The sequence below is a fragment of the Equus caballus genome, chromosome 11 (assembly GCF_041296265.1).
Source record: "Equus caballus isolate H_3958 breed thoroughbred chromosome 11, TB-T2T, whole genome shotgun sequence".
Lineage (NCBI taxonomy): Eukaryota > Metazoa > Chordata > Mammalia > Perissodactyla > Equidae > Equus > Equus caballus.
In genome coordinates, this window is record NC_091694.1 from 18,004,147 (window position 1) to 18,019,915 (window position 15,769).

The 15,769-nt window shown below is 34.8% G+C and overlaps 1 protein-coding gene and 1 non-coding gene across 2 annotated transcripts in view; both read left to right on the forward strand.

Moving 5' to 3' along the window:
• Positions 1-15,769, forward strand: part of NSF (N-ethylmaleimide sensitive factor, vesicle fusing ATPase) — a 142,783-nt gene that overhangs the window by 73,479 nt on the left and 53,535 nt on the right. Inside the window, exons 10-12 of the mRNA XM_001917185.6 lie at positions 12,622-12,787; positions 13,784-13,858; positions 14,045-14,232. Coding sequence (XP_001917220.2) covers positions 12,622-12,787; positions 13,784-13,858; positions 14,045-14,232 — 429 coding nt within the window. The remainder of the gene's footprint in view (positions 1-12,621; positions 12,788-13,783; positions 13,859-14,044; positions 14,233-15,769) is intronic.
• On the forward strand, positions 8,612-8,714 carry LOC111775798 (small nucleolar RNA U13). The gene has a single exon (XR_002811778.1). It is a non-coding gene; the product is annotated as a small nucleolar RNA U13 (small nucleolar RNA).

A 15,769-nucleotide genomic window follows, 5' to 3' on the forward strand; every position in this document is an offset into this window, starting at 1 on the left:
TTATCCATCTAGAGCTATATATATGTATATATATATCTCCATCTTATTGGCTCTGTTTCCCTGGAGAACCTTAACTAATATTAACATTTATTTCATTGACACAAAGTTTAAAAACAATGCCATAGGATTCCTGGTTCTGGCAATACAGTAGACTAGGTAACCTAAAAACCTTTCTTCTGCTACACTTTCAAATGCTGGGTAAAATATAACTAAAATCATTGTAAATGCATAATTGAGCTCTCAGGAAAGAAAAGGAAATCTCCAGAAGTGAAAAGGAAACTGGAAATTACAGTGGTAAAGATCTGAGCTACAGCTTTTGGTTTTGGTAATATATGAGTTTAGGTTTTAGCATCCACTAGGGGGTAGAAAGTGATCTCTTGAACCCATTTAACGTATAGACTAGGAACTGGAACCTTCAAAGGGATTGTGTCCTAAATGAAAAGAGTAGACTGGAAAATATCTGCCTACCAACACAGAGAAATAACGAAAACATTTAACTATCTGCCTGGGTTCTGGAGTAGAAGCTGGGGCATCTCCCATGGGAATTCTAAACCCTGGATCCTTGACTCATGCTATTTAGGATGTGGAAAAAAAAATTATACACACACACACCCACCTATGTGGTGTGGGGCTCTGAAGCTGAGAAATTAATTTAAAAATTAATCCTGGGCTAATGATACCATCAGGTTGTCAGATATAAGGAAACCCCAAGGGATACTACAATAGTCCTGGCCCCAAGAGATTCTCAGAGGGAAAGCTAAAATAACTTCAAGAAATGGAAAATGTAGACCTCAAAACTTAAAGGTCAGCAACTAGGTTAAACTTTAAATAAGCTAATCAGTTTCAGCCGAAGAGAGAAATGATAAACAAATTATAAACAAAACAACAGATTAGAAATCATTCAGAATTTAGCACAGAGAGATAAAGAGATGGAAAATATGCAAGAGAAGTTGAGATAACAGAGTTAAAATGGGAAGTCCAAATAGAAAGAATAGTATAGAGGCAATATTCAAAGAAAGAATGGCTGAGAATTTTCTAGAACTGATAAAAAACATAAATACTCAGATTCAGGTCACTATGAGCCCAAATAGGATAAGTAAAAATTAATTTATATCTGGACCCTTTGTAGTGAAACTGGAGAATGCCAAAGAAAAAAGAGAAACATCTTAATATCAGCAAAAAAGAAGTGATGATGACAAACAAAGAGATGCTGTTACATTGACAGCAAACTTTTCAACAAGAGCAAGAGATAATAGAAAATAGTAGAGTAATATCTCCACAGGGCTAAGTGAAAATAGCTGTCAACTTAAAGTTTTATACCCAGCTCAATTCTCATTCAGGAATAAGAGTGAAATAAAGACATCTCTTCAGGCAGAGGCTAGTAGAATTAACTAGTCACAGGTGTTTGCTAGAAGATTGTGATGCAGGATGTACTTGAGACTGAAGGAAATTGAACCCAGAAGGAAACAGTGGATGCAAGAAACAATGATGAGCAATGGAACTGTTGAAACCAAAGGTAAAATCTGGGACTTCTACTTCTGGTAGTAGCAGATGGGGTAAATTGAATCGTGCCTGCCACTGAAGACTATCAGAAAAGCTCAACAAAGTATTTTAAAATTTTTTGCTTGAAGGCTTCAAAGAGCTTACAAGATCTAGGAGGAGAACGGGGTCCCAGAAAAAAAGGTCCTAGTGTATGGGGTCAGTGTTCCTCTGGAGATATTAGGCTTTTCTGGAGGGAGCTGCTAAACAGCTATGCAGCCGTTTTGACAGGCTAGTGGGCCTAAGCGGGACAGAGATTAGAGCCCATGGCCCACAGAGAAGAGATACCTGATGAACATGCCTCATTTTGAGTTGAGACCCTGAAGGGCTGCACCATAGGAGCAAGGGTTAACTAAACTAGACATGCTCTTCCAGAGGCTGCAGGTCGGCTTTGAGTCATATCATTCTCTAAAATTAGATTGGTGCCCACAGACATCTGGCAGAATTGTAGATCCCTCCTGGAGAAAGGTAATACTATGCAGGGCCACAGATTATTCCTGTAGTTTGCAAATGTAGTGTCTTATTTATAAACAAAAGCAATCAGATGCACAAAGACATAAACAACATAAACAAAGAGAAACAAAAGATAATAGAAATTGGGCCTTCAGATATTGGAATTCTCAGATACAGACTTTTAAAATAACTGTGCTTATCATGTTTGTAAGGGAGGAAGACATTTCCTGTACCCACTTGAGTTCCTTCTGGCTGGGCTACAAATTAAATTCACATGAGATGGAATAACAGGAGAAAATTAAACAAAGCTTTATAATATGTATACATGGGAGAGACTCAGGAATACTGAGCAACTCACCAAAATGGTGGAGGTTCTCCTCTTAAATACCATCTTCAGCTGCAAAGGAGGATGTTAAGGTTGGGGGGAGTCAGTTATGGGAGATTACCAGAAAAGTACAGGAAGCAAGAGTAAGGTTATTATGCAGATTTAAGTCCTTGCCTTCAGCATTGATAAGAGTATTTAGAGATAAGGTTATCCCCCCTTCTTCCTGGTACAAAGAAGGAGACACCTTTACAGATGGAGATTTCCCTTAGAAATATAAATATCTCTTACAAAGGGTAACTTCTACTTGTCAGAGTCTCTTTCATGTCTGCAGTTTTTAAAAGTAACCAGCCCGAAATAATCATCATGCCAAAGAGACATATCTTGGGGTGGCCACTTCCAATCCCCTACATGTTCAAGGAGATAAAATTGAGACAAGATTGAGAATTTTGTCAGAGCACCAGAAACTGTTAAAAAAATATCAAGTGGAAATTCCAGAAATGAGAAATTCAGTAACTGAAATTAACTCAAGTGCATGGATTTAAGCAGCAGATTAGACACATCCACAGAGAGAATTAGTGAACTGAAGATGTTAGGTGAAGATAACCAGAAACAAAGGATGAAAGGAATGAAGAGAGAGGAAAAATACTTTGAGAAGGTCTAGTGTATATATTTAAAGTTCCAGAAAGTCAGGAGAAAGAAGATGAGGCAAAAGCAATATTTGAAGAGAAAAGAGTTTAGAACTTTCTTTCTAAAACTGATGAAGAACAGCAATTCCTAGATTCCAGAAGTACAGTGAACCTTAAGCAAGAGAAATAGCAAAGAAGTCTACACCTACAGATATCATTGTTAAACTGCTGAAAACCGAAAACAAAGAGAAAAATCTTAAAAGCAGCTAGAGAAAAAAGAAAGATTACTTTAAAATAAGTAACAATTAGCTGGCAACTGTCTTCTCAACAGGAATGAAGGAAACCAGAAATCAGTTGCATGCCATTTTTTAGGAGCTTAAAGAGAATAAGTGTCAACTTAGAATTTTATATCCAGTAAATGGATAAATTGTCATATAAATATACAGTGGAGTTCTACACAGTAATAAAAATAAACAGACTATGGTTATACACAGTTGTGAATCTCACAGCTAAATACTGAGGAAAAGAAACCAGACAAGAAGGAATACATACTGTATGATTCCATTTCTATAAAGTTCAACTAAAGTATAGTGTTTAATGATGCATACTTAGTTGGTAAGCTATAAAAGAAAGTGAGAATTACTGTAAAAATCAGACTGTGGTTGCCCATGGGGAATGGTTGGGGAGGGGTGTTGGGGAAGGGTGAGGAGGCGTTCCCAGGAAGCTGACACTGTTCTGTTTCTCATTATGGTTATGTGAATGTTAATTTCAAGTCAATTCATTGAGGCATGCATTCACATTTTGTGAACTCTCCCTCTATGTGTGCCATACTTCCCAAAGTTTAACAAAGGTAAATTTAATAAGCATTCACTGTATAAAACAACAAGGATAATGATAAATATGGGTTTTTTTTAAGGATAGAACTAAAATATGGAACAAAACATATGGGAAGTGGATTAAATCCATGTGAGATCCTTGTGTTATTTGGAAAGAAGATGGTAATGTTAATTAACATAAAACTTTGTCAAATGTGTATGTGAAAATTGTGTATAACTCTCAAGCTTTCCGAAAGCATGAGGAGGAACTGGGGAAGGAATAAAGAAAACTCAAATACTTTAAAAGGCGAGAAAGGAATCATAAGACTCAAAGAAAATGTGAAGATACTGAAAATGTAACTTAAAAAAAAATTCGCTTACAGCAGTCAGAATGATAAGTACCTAGGATTAAATTGAATAGGAAAATTAAAGGAGAAAATTATAAACATTTTTGAAAATATTTTTCAAGAGCTAATAAACGGTAAGATAGAACATGTTCATGTGTGGGAATACTCACAATATCATAAAAATGACAGTTCCTGCTGATATTAATCTGTAAATTCAGTGCTTTTCCAATCAAGTCTAACAGCGTTTTTTTTTGAAATTTGACAGCTTGATTCTAATTTTTTTTTTGATTCTTGAAGAGCCATGAAAATTCTGAAGAATAATGAAGACTTATTTTATCAGATATCGAGACTTACTGGAAAGCTGTCGTAAATGAGAACAATAATATATACTCACAAAAACAGACCAAGGAAACAGAATAGAGCACAGAAAGAGCTTGCTATATGAAAAGTGAGGTTGCCAATCAGAGGGGGAAGAATAAGCCATTTCATCTTTGGCCCTCTGTTTGGAAAAAGATAAAATGCAGTCCCTATCTCATATCATACAGAATTGCAAAGTGGATTTGCAAAAAACAAAACTAAAACTTACAAGAGAAAACATTTTTAGAAGAAAAGTAAACAAAAATCTTTTAAGAATTGACTCTAGGGAAGAATTTCTTTATTAAGATATAGAAATCAAATCCGTAAAAGATAAAAATATTAATTTGGCTACATTAATATAAAGAAAATTCTGTCTTACAAATTACACTAAATACAAATCTCTTAAACTAGAGAAGATATTTGCAAAGCATATAATCCACAAAGAATTGGCATCTTCTATAGTAAATTCTCTGTAATAAGTAAGAAAAACACAAACACAATTTAAAAAAAAGCTGACAAAGGATGTGAACAGGCAGTTTTCAGAGGAAGACTCCAACTGAAGATAAGCAAATGAAAAGATGCTCAGGAAAATGCATGATAGGAGACATTGTTTTATAAACAACCTGGTAAAATTTACAAAGACTAGTAACAGTAAAAGTTGTGGAGAAACAGGGCCTCATGTACATTACTAATCATAGCATGTATAAATTAGAAGAATATACCAAGTGGGTGATATCTTATGGATTAATTTGACATCATCTTACAAAAATGAAGATGCCCAAACCCCGTGACCTATGAGTTCTACTTCAAGACAGCAACCCTGGAGAAATACTCTTGCACTTGTGCATAAAATGACGTGTACCAGGATGTTCATTGCTGCACTATTTGTAATGGGGAAAAAGTAGAAACATCTTGATTCTTCCTCAGTAGGAAATGGTATATCTTACAAACATTAAAATGAACAACAGATTTACATGGATCAATATGAGTAACACTCAGAAACATAATAACATCAAATATATATATTAATCTAGTAAGCTTAACTAAATCTAATTTACCCTGTCATTTCCTACTTTTTCATAGTTTTGTTGACGGTAAAAATAAATTTTAAACATTGCCATTATAACAACCCTTTTAATGCTTCAAGTCTGCTCTTGGGTGCTTAATTGGTTCAGTTTTACACAAGGTAGTTTTCTCCCCTGCTTCCTTGCATCCCGTTAAGTTCTTGTTCATGTTCCGGTCTCGGCCATCTCAGCCACATGGGTTCTAGCAGGCATGCTTCCTGTTGGATTGGTGCAAGTCTAATAACCGATCTCAACTCTTCAGACAGTCCCAGAAGCAGTTCAGTTTTACAGGTCATCCTTAATACTACAATATTTCCTGCCTCGAGTATCTTTTTAACATACTATATACCAAGAAAAATAGTCATCACCATTTACTATCTGGGTTGAAAGAACTCTCTTTAAAAATTATTTTAAAGTTATTTTACAAATAATTTATGAATGTAAGAATAAAAGGAAGTGAAAGACTATGCAATTATTTAATAAGAGCTTAAATATAGCAAACAATTTTTATTTCATATTTTCCCGGTTTTAAACAGACACACACACACACACATATATACATATACATATATATACACACATATATATAACCAAAATTAGCAGAAACCTCTGAATGTAACTAACTGTTCATCACTTGTCATGCATGAACTTGAACATACTTATTCTAAATTTCAAATACATCTGTAATACATTCTAGCTTATCATTGCCTCTGGTTCTTTTTTTTTTTTTTTTTTAATTTTTTTAAGATTGGCCCTGAGCTAATATCTATTGCCAGTCTTTTTCTTCTTCTTCCCCCCAAAGTCCCCCGGTACATAGTTGTATATTTTAATTGTAGATCCTTCTAGTTATAGTGTGTGGGACGCCGCCTCAGCATGGCTTGATGAGTGGTGCTAAGCTGGTGCCCAGGATCCCAACCTGCAAAACGCTGGGCCGCCGAAGCAGAGTGCACACCCTCAACCATTTGGCCATGGGGCCAGGCCCCTGGTTCCTCTTCTTATGCTTGCATTGTCAAGACACAATACTTGAAGAATTTTTTTTAAATCCTTGGCTCATAATTTTGTTGAAGAGAGGATGGTCACAAAAAGCTCCATAATTGCAAAACATTTTTTTATTTTTAGATTTATATACACCTTTTAGAATAGTCAATCAAATTTTTTAATGTCTTTATCATCTGTTTCTTCTGGTCATCTCTTTGATACCAGCCTTCAGCACCTGTCTAACTTAGAAACTATATCAAGGAAATTTTGATGCACAAGTGAAATAAAAACATGAAAGAATACTGTCGTGTGTCCTTTTAGAAAAATGAGATGGCCTAGTTTCTTGTCACAAAGTATTGTACAGTGAAGACTTTTTGTTGAATAAGTAATTGTATAAAAATGCTCTATTTTCTTTTTGTCCTTAGAAATATATTTTTCATTCATTCTTGAATTTGAGAAAATTTATGTAAGATAGCATCATCTGAAGGCACATAGTCTGAGATTTTACTTATAATGATAAATTTCACCATCTTCATTAGTCTCAAGTGCTGCTATCTCATGCTTTGCATTTAACTTTGGATTCATCTAATAATTGTGAAATATCTTCCTCTGTCAATTTTGTTTTCTTTGCCATTATGGCCAGGAAATTAAAAAATCTGACTTGTCAATTGTGTTCAATTAAAGCTCGAATCAGGCAAAAGTAGATGGTGTCTCCAGACTTCTTTTATACCTTCTTGAAAGGTGAGACAGAACTTTGGGCAACACAATAAGAAAACTGAAGGATGATGTCATAGTGATATTTATTTCACTATTGCATCATTCTTCTAAGCAATTTCATCATTCTTGCATTTTCTTATTATTTTAATCTTAGCATTGTTGGGAATAATTGATGAGTAATGATGACGTAATTTCTAGAATATTGAAATAGCATATAGATCTTAGATCTATAAAAAAGATCCAGTGGACCCATATGGTAATTGCAAGTTAGAATGAGTTTTATTCTATTTTTTAAAATATATTTTCCTTTTTGTTCTGTGGAAGACTTCTAAGAAAGAAAAAACTCTTGAGATATCTATCTTTATAAACAGTTAAAAGTGCTCAACAGAGAAACATAAAAAGTGAAGTTGTGTCTAATGGACCCTAATGGTATACTGAGGATTAAACTCTAGGTGCAGGTGAGCTACAATGCCCTATAAAGAAGCATTTTATAAAATCTGTTGTGATAGTTTCCACATGGCTGCAAAGATGTCTTTGGTGCTGTCTTTAAACTTGCAAACAGTTTAAATATGACACTATTAATGATAAAACTGAGTTGTCAGAGACTTTCTAGGTAGATATTAATCATAGCCAGTCTTTGCAGTTACACCTTTCTCAATCCTTACATCCAGAAGTGGCTTGATATATTCAGCTAACGACCCCAGGGAAGGTTTTATGTGTTGCATAATAAAGAAAAGCATCACCTCTGTGATTCTGGACAGTCCAGGCTGACAGAGATGAACACTTGCATATAGGTCACACTAGTTAAATATAGAACAGCTGTTTTGAAGGCTGTTGCCAGGGGCTCAACAGCATCAGCTCTGTTTCTATGGGGGAAGACTTTGCAGAGCTAGAAGCCAGTGAACTGAAGAGGCTTGCATTGTGGAAATTTAAACTCTTTGGGAAAGGGTTTATTGATGATTCAGCTATGTTAATCTGTGAACATTAATCTTGACATCCTCCTTACCTAATTCCTAATTTATTGCTATAAGAACTTGCCTTTATTTAAGTAAGACGCCTGTAAAAATTGATGTTATTGTACTGACTAGGTTGGTGGAAGGGACTTGATGACAGGTCACGAGATTAGTAAGGTTCTGAAAAGGCCAGAATTGTACTGAATTATGTTTAGGACAGATTGCTCCTGTGATCATTTAATCTAACACAGTGTTCTTATTGTCTCTGGCTTCCCTTGCACATAGATGATTTTTGAGGTTGGACTGAGAAGGAAGTCATGACTCCAGTGGCAACATAAGGCACATTCACAGCAAAATTCATACATTATAGCAGCTTTTTGTTTCATGCTGTATTGGTAGACAACCTTGAATTAAAATGTCTTTTAAAAATAACGTAGATCCTTTTGTAGTTCGTAAGCATGATGATGGGGATTCACACTATTGTGTGAGATGTGCCCCCCTCAGCCATTGTGACAACATCGGCACATTACCCATCTGACATGAAAGGGAAAAAATAATAATAAAAATAATGTAGAATCTCACAGTTTTTCAGTTGCAAACAGGAATGTCCTTGTTTTGGACTGAAGATGGCAAGAATTAATATCCTACTATATAGATATGTTTGCAAAGCTAAGGTTGTAGTTCTGATTCCTCATTCTCAGTCTTTTCTACAGATAGAAAGATGAATAGTTTTTGGTGTTGAATTTTTTTTAAGCAGCAAGCTGATTATTGAACAGATCAGACATCTGTTCAATAAATATGATATTGAGAAATTGTTAATTTTTTTCAGATTTGAATTTAGATTTTAAAACATTTGTAGAAGGAGAACAATTTGTATGTAATGTTCATAAAAAAAAACCCCTAAATTTTAGAAACTTTGATGAACACATGACTATCATCTTGCATAGAATTGCATTAAAGAATGAACAATAATCCAAATATGCATGATAGAGTGTAAGTATTATAAGATATTTTGTCTGTTTTTTTACTTATTAAGAAGTAAAACTGACTTTTTGGTGTACAATTTTATGAATTTTAACACATGTATAGATTCATGTAACCACCACCAAAATCTAGATACAGAACGTTTACCTCACCCCCCAAAATTCCCCCATGTTGTCCCTTTATGGTCATTCTCCTTTGCTAATAATTCCTGGTAACTACTTACCTGTTTTCCATCCCTATGATTTTGTCTTTTTGAGAAAGTCGTATGAATGGGATCATAGTTGGTCACCCTCTACGTAGTTTTACGCAGTATGTAAAAACTCTCTTACAGATTCTGTTTACCTCATTTATGTACCATTATTTCTCACTTACCTTCCAACTCCATACTTCTCCTTGTTCATCCTAAAGTCAGGATTAAAATCGTCTTACATAAAGAGCATTCTCCTTTTGCAAATCCTTTGGTGATCTTCTCTGTTTCAATAGAAAGGCCTGCTTCTGGATTTTATTCCCTGTTGTGATAGTACTGTAAGTTCTGTTTATTATCCCTATTATAGGACCCTGATTGCCTCTGAGCCTTTTGTTCAGGTGACCCTCCATGCTTCTAAATTCTTATCTGTTAGGCCCTGTCTCTCTCCTTCTGTATGTCTTTGTTCAGGAAGAAATTCTCACACACAAAAACAAGTACACCTGTTAGTAAGGAGGACACAAAGTTCTATTTGTAGACGATATGATTGTGAACCTAGAAAATTCAAAAGAATCAACTAAAAAATCTTAGATGTTATAAATAAGAGAGTAAAGTAGCCAGATATGAAATAAATATACAAAAATTAATACAGTTTCTTCATACATATTGTTTCTGAAATATAATGGAAAAATTCCATTCACAGTTGCAAACAAAAAACATAAATAGTTAAGAATCTTTATGAAGAAATTTATATGACAGAAACTACAAAACTTTATTGGGAGACATAAAGGACTTGACTCATTGGAGAGACATATTCTTAAGAACTGAAGATGTTATAAAGATATTAATACTTCCTAAACTAATTCAGAGATTTAATCTAATTCCAGTCAAAACTGGTAATAATCTAGCATACATAAAAATATAAAGCCTGAAAAAAGTGCCATCTCAATCAATGAAGAAAGGATAATTTAGTCAACTGGATTGGGTCAGTTAGTTAACTATTTGAAGGAAAATTACTTGGATTCTTACTTTACTTGTAAAAATAAACTCCAGATAGATTAAACAATTACATGTAAAGTAAAAATTTAAAAGAGAAGAAAATATAGGTGACCATCAGTGTCTGTAATGGGGGAGGGTTTTAAGGGTAAAAGTAGTGGAAAACATCATAAAAATAAAAATTGATAATGTTGGCTATTTAAATGGTAAAAACACATTTTAAAAATCCTTCCATTTATCAAAAATCTACCATAAATAAAAGATAAATAGCAAACTGGGATAAAATATTTAAAACAAATTTAATAATACCCTTAATATATAAGTAATTATTTTATAAATCCATAAGAAAATTTCTTAAATCCTAGCAGAAAAATGTGCAGAGGATATGAACAATTAATAAAAGAAAAATTACCAATGGTAAAAAATATGATTTAAAAAAATGCCAGTCTCTTCAGTAATTAGACAAATACCTTTTAAAAATAATTTAAAAATACCATTGTTCATCTATCAAGTTGGAAATTATTTTTTAAATTTTTCTAATATTCATTGTGAAGATATATCAAGATATGCACTGTCATATACTGTGGTGAGAAATAAAGTATAAAACCTTTCTGGAAAAGTATTTGACAGCTTATTTCAAGGGCCTTAAAATACTCAACATACCTTTTAACCTAACAATTTGCCTTCAGGAGGTAATCATATATATTGTCAAGGATTTGAGTATAAAAATGTTCGTTGCAACAACATATATAATACTAAAAACTTAGACATTCGTGAATATTTGAAAGTAAGGAATTGATGTGCAGTAGGGGAGTTAAACTGTGAAATCAGTCACACGAGGTATTATGGAGCCATTAAAAACCGTAGTGTATAGTTGTATTTATAGGCATGGGAAAGCATTTAAGATAATATCTGGACTGAACAAGAGGATACAAGCTATTTAGATAGCATCGAGTTAATAATATTAGTTGTTTCTAGATAGTTGAATTTTGGGTGACTGATTTCTTTACGTTTTTTGGTATTTTTCCAAATTTTCTCTAATGATCATGTATTTTGTAATTAGAAACGAAAATAATTTTAAATTGTTTTCAAATAACAGTGTTCAAGAGAATATAAGATGTGGAGAGTTTTTTAAGTAAAATAAATTAAAAGTACAGAAATAAATCTGCAGAATATTAACAGCATTTATCTTTATGGAGTATAATACATTTTTGGCTTATTTCTATTTGTTTTACAACTTTTGCTCAGTAAACATGTAATACTTTTATAATAAAGTGAAAAAAAAAGACTCTTTTAAAAAAAAGATTATATCCTTGCCAGAGTTTTAATGAATACCAACCATATATAATCTTGAATCTCACTATGCCCATCATTTATCCGTATGTTGTCATACTTAGGTTATGTTCATTTTCACCTGTTTTGTTTTGTAAATCCCTAATGTTCTTTGTTATTAATAAAAAAGAAAATTTATAGAGTGCACTTCCCCCTTTGGTTCCTAAGAAGAGACTTCATTATCTAAATTGTTAGAAGGTCCATGTTAACTTAACCTAGTGAATTATTAGCCTTTAAAAGTATTTGCCTCTATTAAAGGTTCAAAATATGTAAACTAATTTCTTTTAATGATGACTCTATATCCAATAAACTAAAACAGAAATCATGAGGCAGAAGAAACAGCACCCCCTCCACTGTGTTCTTTTTATAAACTGTCTCTCTGTTCTCACTTTACTGTTAAGAAGTAATCTTTCCATATGATATAACTAAATATGAATCAGATTCATTTCCTTCCCGCATTTGCCCAATTCCCAGTTGATCTCTGGATGGACTTACCATTTAGCTGTATAATATGACAAACAAATGTTAAACCTACTGATTCTAGGGCAGTCCTTTCACCAAAACTCAGGGAAAATGGGAGGGAGTTGCCATTCACTGACTTAAGAAATGGATCTGATAAGTGCAAGAGTTCTTTCAAATAGTGAAATAAGAAATGTATGTAAATGAACAGTTAGTTATTTGATGGCCTCTTCACTTTCATCAGCACATAACATGTATTTTTGTTTTATGGTTATTAGATATGAGGTTCTGGAATGCCTTTTCAGTTTCCAGAATTCTGAGAATGCAGTTCCAACACCTTTGAGAGGGCAACAACTGTGGTTATACTTGATATATTTATTAGTCAAAATGGAGCAAAGTCAATCTGTGGAAAGCTTTGTTTTGCTTTTTTGATTAGTTTGTTTAATAATATATTCAAATTATGACCTTTAATATAATTTTTTCCCTTATTAGCTTGGTGCGAACAGTGGTTTGCACATCATCATCTTTGATGAAATTGATGCCATCTGCAAGCAGAGAGGGAGCATGGCTGGTAGCACAGGAGTTCATGACACTGTCGTCAACCAGTTACTGTCCAAAATTGATGGGGTAGAGCAGCTGAACAACATCTTAGTCATTGGTATGTTTGCTTTAAGAAAATTACTATGATTTCAAGAACATTAGACACAGAGGTTCTGAATTAAGATCTATGTAGGTTGTAGTTACACTATTTTGCCAATGTTTCCAAATTAGAATCAAGTGATATTAAAGAGTTTGACTATTTTAACGTCTAACCTTAATAGAACAAATAGAAGATGGGTTTTAGTGACTATGGCTTTAAGCTTATAGCTCACAGATGAAAAGGCAGCACAATGTGATGCGTGGTTTTCAGTCTGGTCCTGTAGGCCTCCAGGGTCTCTGAGGGCCGGGGAGTGAGCTTCAGATCACGCATCCGATTATAACTTCTTCTTTTAGCTGTTTTATGTACTGAGCTTTTCTTAACATGGCTTTTGAAAAAAAAAAAACATGAAACTTCTTGTGTCTGTGAAGGTTGAAAACCATTGGCCTACGAGAAAGGGAAGGGGCTTTGGGATCAGACAGATCATGTTCACATTGCCTCTCTCTCGCTTTGACAGGTTACCTACCCTCTCTGAACCTTAAATCTTCTTTTTAAATACTTGAAGTTTGCATTACATTTATGTTTCATTGGCTTGTACAGTAGTGAAATTCTAAAGCAAAGTCTCTAGGTATTCTCGTTAGAACAGATCAAGAACGAATGATGTGGGGGAGGAAGGTGGGCAAAAGTGATGATTAGGCTCACACGTGAGGGGAGGTGGTGAACATGATGCAATCCAACAGAATTCGAAATATATTATGATGTGCATCTGAAAAAAATGAATTAATAAAAAAAATGATCAAGTCCCATGTAGAAACAAAAAAAAGAACAAATGTTGTTTTTATTTGAGAATAATTGGTTTTCTATTGACTTTTCTATTTCCGTTTCTATTGACTTTTATAAAATGTCCTCTTAGCTTATCAGGGAAATTACTATTCTTACATATACTTAAGGGACATTTTATGTTATTTTTGAACTCTGATCATTGGTATGTTGTTTTGGTTTAACATCCATGCTCAGGAATGACCAACAGACCAGATCTGATAGATGAGGCTCTCCTTCGACCTGGAAGACTGGAAGTTAAAATGGAGATAGGTAAGCAGATCTGTCACTGAGGGGGCGCGGGGGCATGTTTAGAGTTGATTAGCAGGAGCAAAGTCATATAACTTAATGTTGTTAGAAAAGTTGTATATCATGAGACGCAGATGTTTACGTGCTTCAGTACCTATAAGAGAAGCATTAGGATTAGAATAATCTCCATTTTATTTTCAATTTTATCAGGCTTACCAGATGAGAAAGGCCGACTACAGATCCTTCACATCCACACAGCAAGGATGAGAGGGCATCAGTTACTCTCTGCTGACGTAGACATTAAAGAGCTGGCTGTAGAGACCAAGAATTTCAGCGGTGCTGAACTGGAGGGTCTGGTGCGAGCAGCACAGTCCACTGCTATGAACAGACACATAAAGGTCAGTAAGAGCAACCAACAGATGAGGAGTCTGCAGCCCTGTAAATCTCTGCCAGTATTCTTTCTCTTCCCATTCAAGCATACCAAGGGCTAGGGTAATGCTAACTTTTGACGAAGAGACGTGGTAAAAGAAATAGGAATTTAACTGTCAACTGCTAAAGCTTCAGAGTAACCAGAAAAAAGGTAATGGTGTCATCTGCCCCATGGTAACCTCTGACACATCTACCTTAAGTTGCCACCATCTGATAACAGACATGTGAAGATGAAGATTTTGCAGAATTTTCTTAAGTCTTATCGTGTGGAGTTGTAACATGTTATAGAAAGTTGGATTTTCTACATGCTAGAACTATGGGGGCTGCTTCATTCAGCAAAAATACCTGCTGTTTTCGAGGTATTAAGCTGGAGACACAAAGATAATAAAACAGACCTCTTCCTTCAAGGAATTCAGAGTCAGGGAAATGGACATGTTTGCAAATTAGTACAATAATGTGATTGATACTGTGGTAGAAATACATACCAGGATACTTTTATTTTGGTAAATAAAGCTTGATAAAGTGCATTTGACCCTTTACCATTCCTTCTTCTCTTCAGGTTTCACCCGTAGATAGATGACTCCCAGAAATTTGTCTCATCTTTTTTTTTTTTTTTTTAAGATTTTATTTTTCCTTTTTCTCCCCAAAGCCCCCCGGTACGTAGTTGTATGTTTTCAGTTGTGAGTCCTTCTAGATGTGGTATGTGGGACGCCGCCTCAGTGTGACTGGATGAGCAGTGCCATGTCCACGCCCAGGATCCAAACTGGCGAAACCCTGGGCCACGGAAGTGGAGCGCGAGAACGCAACCACTCGGCCACAGGGCCGGCCCCCATCTCATCTCTTGAGAGCATCTTTCTCCCACTTTCAGATGTATACTAAACACCTCCACCTGGATGTTTTATCGGGTCTCGGATTTAATATTCCAAAACAAAACTTGCTATTTCTTTCTGTCTTTTTTCCCCCCCGTTTCCTTCCTGCTCCTATCTCCTTGTTTATCCCAATTTCCCAGGCTTAAAATTTCAGGATTCTCTTTGATTCCTACCACTCTGCTGTGTCCTACATCAAGTCATTTGCCAAATTTTGCCTGTTCTGTGTTGGTAGTATCTTTCATTTCTCATTGCCATTACCTACCTTCTGTTTGATCAGTCTTCCTGTTTCATACCATTCTACCCTTAAGAAACTTTCAGTGACTCACCATTGTCTACAGAACAAAGTATAAACTTCTTAGCCTGGTCTTTAAGGTCCTCTTTGATCTTACTGTAAACTGGCCTTTCAAGATGTGTTCCCGATTGTGCTCCATACACTTTAGCCAAAGTGAAATAGTCACCGGTCATCAGATATTAGCTTATTTTTTCACTTCTCTGCTGTTGCTTCTTTTTTTCCCGCACTTCACTGAGAGCCTTTACTCTCTGTGTTTACATATCTTTTCAATATCTGGTTCATATGCTGCTACTTTCTTCAAACTTTTTCTGATTCTCCCGTTTGAGAATGATGTGTTCTCTTTCT